At 39.2% G+C, this 15,018-nt stretch overlaps 1 protein-coding gene across 1 annotated transcript in view; it reads right to left on the reverse strand.

Moving 5' to 3' along the window:
- Positions 1-15,018, reverse strand: part of LOC131993476 (contactin-associated protein-like 4) — an 84,706-nt gene that overhangs the window by 24,280 nt on the left and 45,408 nt on the right. Inside the window, exons 6-10 of the mRNA XM_059359409.1 lie at positions 9,594-9,769; positions 9,368-9,505; positions 7,311-7,578; positions 5,578-5,727; positions 4,036-4,207 (exon numbers count right to left, since the gene is read on the reverse strand). Coding sequence (XP_059215392.1) covers positions 4,036-4,207; positions 5,578-5,727; positions 7,311-7,578; positions 9,368-9,505; positions 9,594-9,769 — 904 coding nt within the window. The remainder of the gene's footprint in view (positions 1-4,035; positions 4,208-5,577; positions 5,728-7,310; positions 7,579-9,367; positions 9,506-9,593; positions 9,770-15,018) is intronic.

Raw genomic sequence — 15,018 nt, forward strand, 5'->3', positions numbered from 1 at the left:
CCAACATGGTTTTTCTCTGGGTTCTCCAGTTTCTTCCCACAGCCCGAAGACATGCAGCTTAACTGGCGAATTCAAATTGCCCGTAGGAGTGAATGAGACCGGAATGGCTGTCTGTCTCTGTGTCTCTGCCATGTGATAGTCTGGAGATCTGTTCAGGGTTTATCCCGCCTCTTGCCCAATGTCAGCTGGGATTAGGGTTGCAAAGGGGTGGAAAATTTCTGGGAAATTTTTAGAAACTTTCAATGTGATGTTAAGCTTGGAAATTTTGGAAATATTAAAAATAAAAAAAAACATGACATTTCATCAGATTTATTTGTAAGTAGAACTTTATAAAGTTTTAATTTTTTTATTGAACAATCATTTATTTTATTGAACAACAAAAACATTAATGTTTAGTTAAATATTACTCATCAAACACAAAAATTAGGTAAAATGAGCCTCAATTTAGTAAATTCCTGCTTTATTCCTGTTTATTAATTCCCATGGAAAGTTTCCAACACTGGAAATTCCAATAATTTTTCAACCCTAGCTGGGATTAATAATAATAATAATAATAATAATAATAATAATAATAATAATAATAATAATAATAATAATAATAATAATAATAATAATAACAATAATAATAACTTTATTTGTATAGCACCTGTCAAAAACAACAGCGTACAAAGTCTTTGATGGAGATCGGTTAATCACAAAGGATAATTATGTCATGAGGCCAAAAACAATTCTTAAATAAAAAAAAAACAAAAGATAGCATCATCACAAAACAATCTCAGATACAGAGGAAAAGTAATAAAGTAATAGGAACAGAATTAAAAGGTTAAAGGCTGACTTTATAGAGAATAGAATAGAATAGAATAGAATAGAATAGAATAGAATAGAGTTTGATGGAAAGCATTAGATAAAAGCAAGTCTATGAAAGTGAGTTTTAAATTACTGAGACTGTGCTGTGCTGAGACTGTGACTGAACAGTCACCTGAGGACCTAAGGATGATCTCTACCCCTCCCGCCGCTGTAACCCTAGTTAGGATAAGTGGCTACAGATAAGAATAAATTTGCTCTCAGTAAATGTTTTAAAAACATGTTTTTTTCGGAGCTATGTTGAGTTCCACTGAATCATTTAGAATAACCTTGCTGTATGATGTCCTTTGCAGTGGATCCTTCAAAATAAAATATATTTAAAAAGGTTATGGAATAGTATTTATTATTGTAAAATAACAAAAACTTTAACTAAAAGTTTTCCACTTTAGCTGCGACCTGAAGCGAGATCACTGAAGATAAAAGTAAATGTACTTCACCGTCCTGACCTAAACACCTTTACTTTTCACTGCATTTAATATCTAATAACTACTTTTTGTTTTCTGGCTGTTCCACCTAATTTATCATCAAAATAAAAATGCATGCCACCTACAGCCATTACAGCTTTGTTTTGTGTGTTTTTAATAGTTTTTGGATGACAAAGAAAATAAACTTTTCTTTCATTGTTAGTTTTTTATCTTTTCAAAGAATTTGTTAATAATAAAAACCTATATGTCTAAATGTTCGATATATTTGACTGCATGGACTGGATTACGAAGAAAACTGTAGACAGAAGGAGTGATTCAGAAATGTTCTCTCTTTTATTCTTCTTTCCTTTGTTGCACAACAGCAGTCACTCATCACTGAGTCCCAAAGAATGAATATGTGTAACTGCATGTGTGTGTGAACCATTTTGTATCTTTACACCAACAACAACTGATGCAAAAGCACTCCGAAATGTTCCTGTCACCTGAAGCATCTTTCTGACTCCATTTAATGGAACAAAGCTCTGGAAACAATGCTTACACTTTCAGGTTAATATTTTATAATTCTCTTGTCTTCTGTGGACTTGAGAGTGTTCCTGCTGATCAGCTGTGTGTTTGTGAGAACTCTTTTTCTGATTGTAAAAGTGCCTTGCAGCTTCTTCACATGACTTTTAGCATGGACGGTAGCCAAAAGACACAGTGGAACTGTTGCTGTTAACTTGGACCTTTTACTTCTCAATGTCAGCTGAGTGTCAGGACTGAGCTCAGGGCGACAAGCAAAACAAGTAAGTGAAAACAAAAGGAGAAAAAAAAAAAGGTTAGGACGTAAGAAACAGTGAGAGGAAAGGAGACAAAATGATGGAGATACTGTAGAGAGAGAGGGAGGGAGAAATCCAGGAAAGGGAATTAAGGTTGAGAGACGGATCGAAGGAGAGGAAGGAGTGAGGGAGCAACAAAGGGGATGAAAGTTGGGATGAATGGAGCTCAGCGGCGACTGGGTAAACATATTTGGAAGGGGAAATGAGGTCAGCGAATTGTGACTGTGGAGAGAGTGAAAGAGAAAGAGAGAGGCAGAGCAGCATGTACTTTTAATATTTTACTCACTGTTAGAAGAAGCCTTACTCAGCAGAATTGTCAGATGTTAAAGTTTGGTTTTTAGCACCAATTTCCTTGCTTTCACTTTATCTAAAAGTAAGCTGGGGCGGAGGCAGGTGCAGCATTATATATTTACTCCGGTGCTTTTAAAAATAGCCATTATGAATTCTGGCAGTTCATTGTTGCCACCCTTATCTGCAAATATGCATATGCACATCTTGCAGAACAAGTGTCTTTTTTTCCTGTGTTCACTGATAAATCCAGCATGCGGATGATCAGTCAAGCGACGCTTATTCCGGGAAAAGTAAGCTGAATGTTGGAGGTGAGGGGTTGGAGGAGGGTAAATCAATTTTTCAAGTTGACATTTTATTGAAACAAAAGCTGCTCAGAGGATAATACGTGTGCCATATACCGGTGGGCTCTAATGATTTGGAAAAAGGTCTAATGTCATGTTCTGAGAGCAGTGTGTTATCGCTCACACACAACACAACATTAAACTGACACAGTGGAGCTTGACTTGACATTTTACTGCAATACGGACTTATCAGAGGCCACGGTCTCTCCAGTACTTGGTGATATCGAAATGTCGTTAACAATAACTCTCTCCAACGCTGGTAATGGATTTTTCTGTGTGCAATATCTGTGTTGGTTTAACAGAGATCCAATACCGGTACTTGACATTTTGTATGAATATGTGTCTTATATCCTTAAAAATGTAACATTTTCCATCTTCATCAAAGTACCAGACGTTTTGCAAACTAGACTCTCAGCCGCCTTTGATTGCTATTCATGTCTAAATGCAAACAGATGCACCAATAAAGTTGAGAACAGACTATAATGCACAATCTGGTTAATTTGTTCAAGTGTTTTTAACCTAAATTCATTTAAATAGATTGGGAAATGATTTAAGTTAGTGCTAACTTTTAATCATTCCACTTTAGATTAGTTTTCCCGATGGGTATAGTTGGCCTCCAAGAGTATTAAGAGTCCAGAACATAAAAAACAAAACAAAAAAACAATCAGCATAAGCAAGATGGTAATAATGATGATGTTCATCTGGCAGCAGCTATTTGAACAGCAGAAGCAGATTGCAAACCGGGCAAATAAGAAATCTTCAAACCTGCCAATACTCTCTATCCACTGACACTAACTTCGGAACAATATATTTCAGTATTTTTCCAATCACACGCTGAGGCACAGAGTCAACCAACTCTGCTGCCGCTTCTCACAAATAAATCACATTTTGGAGAAACAAAGAAAAGCAAAACCACATTTCAGCCGAGAAAGAAAGGAAGCTGCGCCTCATATGATGCTATATGGACAAAAACAATAACTGGATTGTTTTCTTAGCAAGGAAACATTTTGGGGAAACATTGAGACTGGGACACTGCTGTCATAATTCCTTCTGTATCCAATCCACTGCTGTCTAATAATCCGTGTATAACCCCATTTTACAGGGAACCAGGCACAGAGCCTTCAGAAGGAGATTAACAGGGGTTACAAAGGAAGAGAGTTTAACATGATCACGTCCTCTTTTCTCACAATGCTTTCTAATGCACACAATTCTGTATCACATGTAATAAAATGTGGCAAACGAACCTTTAGCATTTAACCTTCCCCTTAAAAAACATGATCAAACAAATATAGTCCTGACCTGTCGATGATGCCACACATGTCGATCTGCAGGTGACTGTAGTTTCCCATCAGCCTCTGCTGCACCAGGATCAAGTCCACCGGCTGGTTGTCCACAGTCAGCAGACGCATGCAGCCCTGGAACGCCTTGAAGGGGTTAATGCACTCCTGGTTGCTCCCCTCAGCAGGGCAACCTGCAACAGATAGACCCCCTTCAGTGAAAATCTACTTTATAACCCTGTTTACATATCTGAGGTGTCACAGTGGTGCAGTGCTAAGCCCTTTAGCCTCAAAGCAAGAGGGTCATGTGTTCAAATCTGTCTTGCCGCTCTTCTGTGTGGAGTTTGCAAGTTCTCTCCGGGTACTCCAGCGTCCTCCTACAGTCCAAAGAAATGCAGCTTCGGTTTAATTGGTGATTTTCAATTACCCGTAGGAGTGAATGAGAGCATGAATGGTTGCCTGTCTCCATTTGACAGTCTGGTGAGCTGTCCAGGGTGTACCCTGCCTCTTGCCCAGTCAGCTGGAGTGGTGAAATTCAACTAAGTGCATTGACTCAAGTGCTGACCTTTACTTGAGGTACTTTACTTGAGAATTTCCATTTTATGTCCCTTTATATTTTTACTCCACTACATTTTAGAGGAAAAATATTGTACTTTTTACTTAATACTTTTTACCTATCACATTTAGCTGCCAGCTGTAGCTACTTTTCAGGTCAAGTGATTATGCACGTCTACTTATTTTGATCACATTAAATATAATCTTTATGTGTATGTACTTCTTAATCAAGAGAATTTTGAATGAATCCAACACAATAGAATTAGTCCATTTTTAATCGACACTGAACACTTCCTGTTAAGTTGTTATTAACTCAACTTGTAACGTAGTTAGATTTAATTAATAATATTGCGTGCAATCTGTTGTCTCAATTTTATTGAGTAGCTATTGTTTATCTTTAATACAATCTGAGTGGGTCCATTCTGCATAATGAGTCCTTTTACTTTTGATACTTTAAGTGCATTTTGATGCTTATTGAAGTAAGTTTTGAATGCAGGACCTTTACTTAGTGGAGTAATTTCACAGTGTGGTATCAGTACTATTACTTAAGCAAGGGATCTGAATACTTTTTCCATCACTGGTCAGCTGGGATTGACTCCAGACGCCCAAGACCTGAGCTCGGATGATCGGTTAAAAATAATGAACAAAATAAAATGCCCATCTGATATTTTTCATATGTTACAAGACATATAATGAACCAAAAGAGCAGCCAACGTCATGGCTGCTCTTTTCCTTCTTGTAACTCCAGTGTGCCAATCATAATCTCTTAATTTTGGATTCAGACAGCCACAGTTTCATATGTCACATACCTAAGAAACCAATCCTGTCAACTTGTGAACTGGGGCATCCAATATCATTTGCGTACTGCTACGGGGAAATAAGAATAATCAGTGGAGAAGACAGGAGTAGCTATGTTTCTGTATTTTGCAACAAATATTACTTACGATTGGAACCTTCTAAAGACCGTGTGCTTGTTATGCATGATTTCAGTTATGTATCCCTCTCTTACCGCCAAAGAAAAGTTGACCTCCTGTGGTGACAACAAACGGTGGATTGGCGTGCGCAGTGGCTCCTTCACCTCCGTCCACGGAGACGGACAGATGTCCTCGTCTTGAGATCAGGTCCACAGCGTGCCACTGACCGTCATTCAGAGCTGAACCTGATGACCCACATAAAGACACAATACACTGTATACATACAAATATGCGCTATATTGACTGTCCTGATTTTAATTTCATGAAGATTAAGATTAGAATTTCAGTCGTCTACTTATTGATCTCTTTAGGGAAATTCTCTTTGATTGCCTTGTGTCTCAGGGAGGTCAGAGATCGAGTTCAGCCTCAAATCAATGCTGCTGAAGCTGGTACGAGCTCAAACACTCTACAGCAAGATGGACGGATGGATTTTATTGATCTTCAGGCTTCAGGATTAAAGGTGACATTTTATTTGATAGCTTTTGTTACTGCAAATGTGTAGAAATTAGATTTTGTCTGTTCTGTCAGCTCTGTGTCTTATAATGAATACATAAAGTAACCTTTGCATCATGTCAGTTTTCTGCAAAAAAGACACTGACAGTAATGTAGCCCAGCATGAACAGGAATGCATTTATTTCAAAGGATGTAAATGGTCTTTGTCTCTGTCTGTTCTTTAGTGTCTGAGATGTGAAATTTGAATGTCATCTGGACGTTTCTATCGTGATTCCAACCTGCTTTAAACCACAGGGACTTTTGGATGATGGCAGCTTCCGTAATGATGCAAGCATGAATATTGTGTAGAACTATAATTGTAAGAGCACTGAGGGCTGCGAAGATGAATTTACAAACCACACATGAGCCATCACTTCCTGCCACTTAAGGACTTTTTCTCCAAGAGTAGAGCAGAGGACAGTGCCAAAGACAAACTTTAAAGTTTGCTGATCCAGCAAAGTACCCAGCCACTTACACTCTCTCATAATTTTCACAAACCACTGATGATCTTTGAGGCTTTCATCATATGGGTGTGCGTATGTTTTATCTAAAGTGGGTTGGAAAAACAAGAGACGATATCTTCATCATGATCCAGAACCCTGATGGACTTGTGGACCTGCAGATGGAGCCTGGCTTTGCTCAGGTACATCCAGACAGTACCTCCTTGCAACTTCTCAGAGGCCAAGGTCTCCCTAGTACTTGATTATATGGAAATTTCTTCAACAATAATTCTCTCCAAAGCTGGTAATGGATTTTTCAGTATGTAGTATCTCAGTTATTTTAACAGAGTTTTAGTGCCGGTAGTTGGCATTTATGTATAAACATATGGCTCTAATACCCTTTATAAGATGTAATATTGTTCATGTAAAGCAAAGCACTGAGCCTTTTTGATAATGTTTTAACTTTGACTTTGATAAGAACAGGATGTAATGCACCATCAGGTTCATTTGTTCAAGCGTTTTGGATCTCAATCAATTTAAATAGAAGGGAAATGTGATGTCTCTGATTTGATTTTAGCAGATTCCCTAAAAAATAGTGCGCTGAGTTTTAATCATTTTACTTTCACCAAATTAGTTTCCCCTGTGGCGGTGGGAAATAAAAAAAGTTGTCACTCATAATTCTACCTTGTAACAAATCACAAGTCGTTCATGCTCGTTTTTGAGGCTGTCATCATATGGAAGTGGTTGGTTTTATCTAAAGTGGTTTGGAAAAAACGACCATGACTGATCACTTGACCATGATTTAACTGAAAAATTAAGTCAGAGGTCAGACTAACCGGCACTGAGCTCCAGTGGCGCCCTGCCGGACTTGTGGACCTGCAGATGGAGCCTGGCTTTGCTCAGGTACATCCAGACGGCACCTCCTTGTTTCGGGAGATCAAAGGTCAGCAGAAGCCCCACCTTGTTCCACGTCCGAAACTGCAGCCCCACTGACACGCCTGCTGACGACAGCTCCATCAGCCCCGGCAGCCAGAGGAAGCTCTGGGGACTGGTGAACGTCATTGCAACAAAAACGGGTTCAGCACAAGAAAAGGTCACATTGCCCTGAGACAGATGGAGAAGAGGAGAGATATGGAGAGAGAGAAATTATTACAGGCAAAGAGGGAAAACACGATAACGCATGAATTTGAATTCATTTCCAGGGCTGCATGGAGGCGCCCTGATGCACAGAGATGCTCATCAGCAAGTCTCCTTAAAGAGCATGAAAGCATTACCATAATGATAATAGCCAGGCTTAGATTAAGCACCAGGAGATCAAACTGAAGGCACCAATGTCACCCAACAGCTTTGTAAGGTCGAGGAAGTACGAGGGAGCAGAAGGAGTGAGGGACAGAAAATGAGGAAAGAGCGAGAACTGAGGGACTGGGAGCAGTTGGTCATCTCTCTATGCAGGCTCAAAGTTTTGAGAAGTGGTAATTGCAGGAAGTCCAGTGCCAGGGCACCAACAGTGATCTGTTACATCCCTGGTTCCCTGCTGGGTTTCTATTTTCAGAGGAGTATGCAGCACACAGACACTTGATCAAATCTAAAAGCTCTTTGTGGGGCAGTTAAAGCGATACGCAGTAATGCAGACTGAAGAGGAGAGCGGAGCAGAGATTAAGTGATGTTGTGCCTCAGCTTGACACAATCAACAAGCACACACACACACACACACACACACACACAAACACACACACACACACACACAGCGCGCACGAGAGAAAGCAATCCACTAACTTCTCATTTACAGTGAAAGTGATGTAAGTGAGGAGATATTTCCATGACTTTTTAAATTATTAATAAGTGCACTTTATTCTGATTGTGTACTTAGAGGTGACATATTGTGCTCATTTTCAGGTTCATAGCTGTATTTTTAGTTCCTACTTGAACATGTTTACATGCTTTAATGTTCAAAAAATATTTTTTTTAACACATGGTTCATGTTGTCGTGTTTTTTAACCCAAACTATATATTTTCCGAAACTTTACCAAGATATTTTGGTGCCTAAACCTATAAACTGCAACAAACAAGAGTCTCCATTACTCTTCCTGTCTCTTTCTCATGAGACACAAACTCCTTTGTCGCTCTTTATACCACTGCTACAGCTTTGGCAGAAAGTTTTCTGTCAGAAAGCCATATCTGCCATGTGCTCAAGCCATGGGTGGAGATACCCAGATGGTTTATTCAAATGAGCCTGCATGTGACAGAGGAAGAGGAGCCTAAATGTTAATAGGCATTGAATCACATGTTTTCTGAGCTAGGCAACAAGAAAACTGACTGTGTTAAGAAAAAAAGTGAGTATTTACAATGTGTCCCCTTTTCACAGGCAGTCTGTGACCTAGAGGTTAGGAATTGGGCTTGTATCTGAAGAGTCACTGGTTTGAATCCCAGGACAGACAGGCCAAGGACTGAAGTACCCTTGAGCAAGGCACCTAACCCCCTGCACAGCTGCCTTGCATGGTGTGTTCACTTGTGTGTGTAAAAAAAGGATGGGTTAAATGCAGAAATTGAATTTCCCCATTGCGGGAATAACAAAGTAATTAATCTTTATCTTTGAAGATTACAATCTTGATTGCACTTGTGTGTTTTTGGATCTCATTATCACTAGTAACAAGGGTTGCAAAAATCTGTGAATTTTCAAAGTTGGAAACTTTGCGAATTAACGGGAAAAAACGGGGATGAACTGGTAATTTACAAAATTGATGCTTTGCCCTTCACAGGGAAGATTAAGATTAAGGTTATGCTAAAATAGATTTCCCCCAACTATATTGGACTAAAACAACCAGATTTCATGCAAGCACACTTGAAAATCACACAACCAAGCTTTTCATCATCAAATTCTGTGTCAGTTTACCTCCACGGTGACCCTCTGGTCATTTTGCTTAGCGAGTTCTACCAGGTTCACACCGTTGTAAACCAGGTTTTCCACACAGCCGTGGAAATTTCTGTCTGACCTCCGAGAGACGAGACCCTGGGCTGCTCCCACACTCATCTGTACGGGGAAATCATGAAACATATGATATGAAAAAAAAACTTGAGCAGGTGTGGCTCTTGTGTTTGTCCCACAGCTAAACACACACCTGGTCATGGTCCCAGTGTGTAAATTTTGCTGGGATTTGCACCCACAGCGTGCTTTTGTCCACGGTGAGGTTCAGGTGGGTGCTGTGATGCTCCACTGCGACGTGGTGCCAGTGTTGGTTGTCTAACAAGCTGCCCAGAGACACGAGGTGCTGGCTGTCAGGGGAAGAGCTCCTGCCTGGAGTTCAAGAGGAAGACAGAAAGTGAGATGAAGATGTGATGATGGCAAATAGACGAAATGATGAGATGTTGATTTTGTTTGAATATAATCCGCTGGTTAAGATATGTTTTTTTCCCTTGGTGTTTTATTCATAGTTGATCATATTATTCTCATAAATTAGTCTTGTATTTTCAGCAGCCTCCCTCTACACTGTAAAAAATGTTGATAGAAATTACAGTAAAAAACTGTCAAATGACATCAGAAATAGGGCATAAAATTAAAAATTGTATATCACCGTAGTAGACACTTTTAATTACCGTAAATCTAAGAATAGCACAAAACTTTTACTTTTACTGTCATAAATTAGGAAACACACAGTTTCATGTAAAATGAATGGAGAAATACCAAAATGTCAAAATGATGCCATTACTCTTAAAATAAAAAGATTATTCAGTCTATATTATTATTTTTTTTTTTTACAGTAGAAAACCCACTCACTGTATTTTTTACGGGGATATTCTGGCAACTACAGCTGCCGGTATTTTACCGTAAATTAAACAGATTAATTTTTACAGTGTATAAGAGTGTGTCCCATATCCCATTTTACTCCTCACGAATGGGCAGGTACTCTTTAGGTCTCCAAACTTTTACAAAAGTGCCACGGTTCACAGGATCACATCTCAGAACCAAATCTTCAGTTTAGAAGGAATCAGAAAAGGTAGATGGTGACACATAATTAGCACTAATGGGAGTCGAGAAAGAGGTAGAAAGGCATAAATAAATGAAGGGGAATGCTGCTGGTTCTCTGGCCTCCCTAAAGTGTTGGCAGAGAAGGAGGTGAAGACTGAGCTAAATGCACTCGGTCATTAAATATGAATTAGATATTGTTTGAAAGGAGACAACGTCATCTGTGTGGGAAAAGATTTCAAGAGAAAGAGAAAGGGAGACAGACAGAGAGCGAGACAGAGTTAAATGTGTTCAGTCATCAATCATCATTGATCTGTCAGACAGATACTTGGCATAGCAGAGGGGGAGACTGTAGAGAGGGGAGGAGACAGACAGAGAGGGGAAAGAGTGAAGTGTACTTAATCATCATTGATCAGCAGACTGATGTTGGCACATGTCAGAGAGAGAGAGAGAAACGGGGAAATGAAGGCAAAGCCAAGTGTATTTAGTCATTACTGATACACATTCTGATCTCTCATCGCAACCCGTTTGCATACAAATGGTGCTTTTATACTGTTAATCTGAAGCTGCAAATACATTTTGAAAGAAACGTCATGCTGGTCTGAGCTGGGGAAATTTATTTAATGAACACATTTGCAACATGATACTGAACGCATCAACGAAATGTTCTATGATCACATAACTGTGTTTGTTTTCATACATTGTCAGTTCTGATGGAAAATCTTTTAGCTTTTAGCAACAAAAGCATTATAAAACTTTGTTATGTTTGGGAACTCAAAGCATTTGGTTAAGGTTGGGAAAGATCTTGGTCTAATAATGAAAAGACAACGGTCACTTGAAGGACGTGTTTACCAGTCAATATTTAACCACAATCTTTTAGTTTGTAGAAATTAAGTTAATTTGCCCATTTGTGCAACAACTTGGAAACACCGGAGTTTTGCCAGTACTAATGTTTGAAGGAACAAGACAACTGGAGAGTCTAAAATGCAAAAAGCAAAGCAAAAACATATTAGTTTTATTTCATCGTCCAGTTTTATACAATCAAAAAAAACTGATGAGCATGAAGAAACAATTCAAAACCTTGAATGGCACTCAAGAAATGCAGACCTCCTCCAAGACCATTGATGCATTCACATGCTTCTCTGATGGTCTCATTTCCCAAGTTGGGAAGTCTTTTTCCGATTTTGTATGGAATTATATTTGTGCCATTATCCTGAGCGAGCAATGATATATTCTGAGCACACAAAGACAGATTTTGAGCACAGAAAAATATATTTTGCAAGCACATCAATTATATTTCAAAAAGAAATGACACTTGAGCAAACAAAAATATATTCTGTGCTCCATAAATGTGTTTGCATGTTAGTTTTACTCGTAATGTTCTCTCACAAACTCCTTCCATGGTGCCAACAGACTGTTGCGCTCGCTCGCTCCCCCCATCCCTCTCTCACTCAACCTCTCTCGCGCTGCGCGCTCGGGTTTGTTCTCTCTGCGCGCTCAGCTTGGCGCACACGTTACAAATGTGCCACAAAACCAACCAATCAGAGAGCTGGCGGAGGTACATCCTGATTGGCTGGGTGCTCTCCAATTAGATCGCTAGTTACGTTAACCTGGAAAAAACGTAGGAGATCGCATTGGATGGACTCGGACTGGACGAGGAGGAAATTTCGGTCAGTATTTATTATTATTATGAGTATTATCTGATGTTACAGAACTACCTTATTAGTTTTTGTACTATAGTATTGTAACTTAGGGTTGCGTTGTCTGGGCTTACATTATATCCTCTTATTTTGAGACATTAGCTGTTGTGTGACTGACGAAGACTTTTCCTTTCTATCCTAGGCACCATTAGATAATGTCAGGTGAACAACAACAACCACATGTAAGTAGTTTGTGTTGCCTTTGTTATAAACACAGTGTGTTATAAAGCATTTGTAAAGTTCTGTTTTAAAAGTGTAAAAGTGTGTGGTAAGCTGATATCAATCTTGTTTTCTGACAGACTATTATCAGAAGCAATTGGACTGTGGAACACACTGGCGAATATCTTTCCTGACAACATGGTTATGTCTAATAATGAGCTTGTCATGATTTGTGTAGATGATGCAGATCATTTTCACTAACAAACCATGATGCCTTTGTTGGTTGCAATGAGTGAGAGGCACATGACATGTTTAAAATCCTTGGCAACAGTTCAATAACCAGTAGTTTTAATTTCTATATTGAGTATAAACAGATACACTTTTCAGGGACAGTTGTTTATTTTTATAAACGAAATACACACAGCAGTGTGACATATTGAAAAACAGTCTTGACATATTGGGGTTTTTTTTGTCTTTCTGGATCTTTAGGAACTGCAAGACCCAGACATTGACTGGGAGAGTGTTGTACTGCAAGATGACTCTAATGGAGCAGTTGTGGTTCCTGAAATCGCATGTCCACTGGATGACGAAGCCCTGGAGAACATTCTGAACATTTTCCAACAAATGCACGGAAAAAAATCCTGTATGAGGTATTGAAAAAAAAAGAACAAATAAATGAATAACAAAACTTCATAACTCGTGTCTGTTTTCAGATGAAACAGCCATTGGCATATTAACTTCTTGTTTTGAGTAAAGCTAGAGCTATTAAGCTCTGTGGAATCCACCACCATATCGCACTGCTTCACTCAGGATTCTTCTAAACTCAATGTAAGTGCTAAGATGCTGTCCTGGAAAAGTCACAGTCTGAGTGCATGCACTCACTATTGGGTAACAAACCGAGTGGTCTCCAAGCCTTTCTCTGCATTCATGGTCAAAGTTGCATGTTATTTTGAAATGTCTCTTTTCATCTGGGAGGATGGGGATGTGGGATTGCCCGGTCATCCACTGGAGCACATGTGGCACTTCAAGAGGTTCTGTGTCACCAGCTGGACTGTCTGTCTCCCCATCTGTGATTAATATATTTTTCAAATAACATGAATTTAAGAAACAGTTTAAACTGAGTTTTTAAAAAAAAGTTCTGTAACATCAGATAATACTCATAATAATAATAAATACTGACCGAAATTTCCTCCTCGTCCAGTCCGAGTCCATCCGATGCGATCTCCTTAATTTTTTTCTGGGTTAACGTAAGTAGCGATCTAATTGGAGAGCAAACAGCCAATCAGGATGTACCTCCGCCAGCTCTCTGATTGGTTGGTTTTGTGGCACATTTGTAATGTGTGTGCCAAGCTGATCGCGCAGAGAGAACAAACGCGAGCGCAGAGTGAGAGAGGGATGGGGGGAGCGAGCGAGCACAGCGGTCTGTTTGTGCACCATGGAAAGAGTTTGTGAGAGAACATTACGAGTAAAACTAACATGCAAACCCTTTTATGGAGCACAGAATATATTTTTGTTTGCTCAAGTGTAATTTCTTTTTGAAATATAATTGATGTGCTTGCAAAATATATTTTTCTGTGCTCAAAATCTCTTTGTGTGCTCAGAATATATCATTGCTCACTCAGGATAGTGGCACAAATATAATTCCATAATTTCTGTGTGTTTATGATCTTGTAATGTAGAAACAACGTGGACGTGACGAAGAAGATGTGTAGTATTTTCTTTTTTAGAGCATTTCAGCAACATTTTGATAGCTGTTTCTAGTATATGCATGAAAATAAAGATATCAACTTCACAAGTTATTGTTCTGATTTGAATGTGAATTTTTCCAGTCAGGAACTTTTTTTTCAGATTATTCTGACTGGAAAACAGTCAAACTAACGAAGCCGAAAACTTGACCTCCTTGGCGAAGGTAAAAGGTTAGCCAGCATGTAACATTTAAGTGGTCACTATATCACCAAACACCTAGGCCAAGGAAGGATGAAAATGGCATGACAAGAAATAGAAGATCCTTCATAAAATGTGAACGTGTTTGTCCGACATATGCCCTTCATGTCTGCAGCGCTTCCAGAAACTTTTGGGAGTTCCCCTGTGTGGTCTGCAGAATCACGAATAATTCACTGAGGTCGTCTTAATTTTCTGTGACTGTCCCCAGGATTCATGTCGCCTTCTTCAAGGAATTTTTAAGGGGAACTGTCCTGTTTTTATGATCTTAGAAGCTGCTGAAAGCTCCTTAAAGACTTTTTACTTTTTACAGTGCAGGTTCCTGTATTAGATCATTCCAGACAGCTCCCTAAGGCAATATCACCTAATCATCTGCTGTCTGCTGCTGCATTACAGCCCTTCGCTGCGACTCTAAATCTAATTTTCTCGGAAGACATTGATGGCTTTTATTAGATGACAGACTGCTGTAATTGTTTAAGCATTTTCATTTAAATCTATTCAGATTAAATGAATGAGAAGCCCAAAAAACAAAAGCATAATATGGAACCTCTGAACCTCCTCACAACCAGTTCAAACATTTTGCAGTGTAATGTGTTTAAAGACCTTTTACCCTCTGAGACATGGTGGATTGTGGGGCTTTGGGGTGGGGGGGTGGGGGGTGGGGGTGGGGTGGGGGGGGGTGGCAGGTCAACAGGAGATGCTATATAGAAGTGGTGAATATGAAGGCCATTACTGTCCCCTAATCTGTCCCATAAATTGTTGCAACAACTTTTTGGGTTG

Source organism: Centropristis striata, chromosome 20, assembly GCF_030273125.1.
Source record: "Centropristis striata isolate RG_2023a ecotype Rhode Island chromosome 20, C.striata_1.0, whole genome shotgun sequence".
Classification (NCBI taxonomy): Eukaryota; Metazoa; Chordata; class Actinopteri; order Perciformes; family Serranidae; genus Centropristis; species Centropristis striata.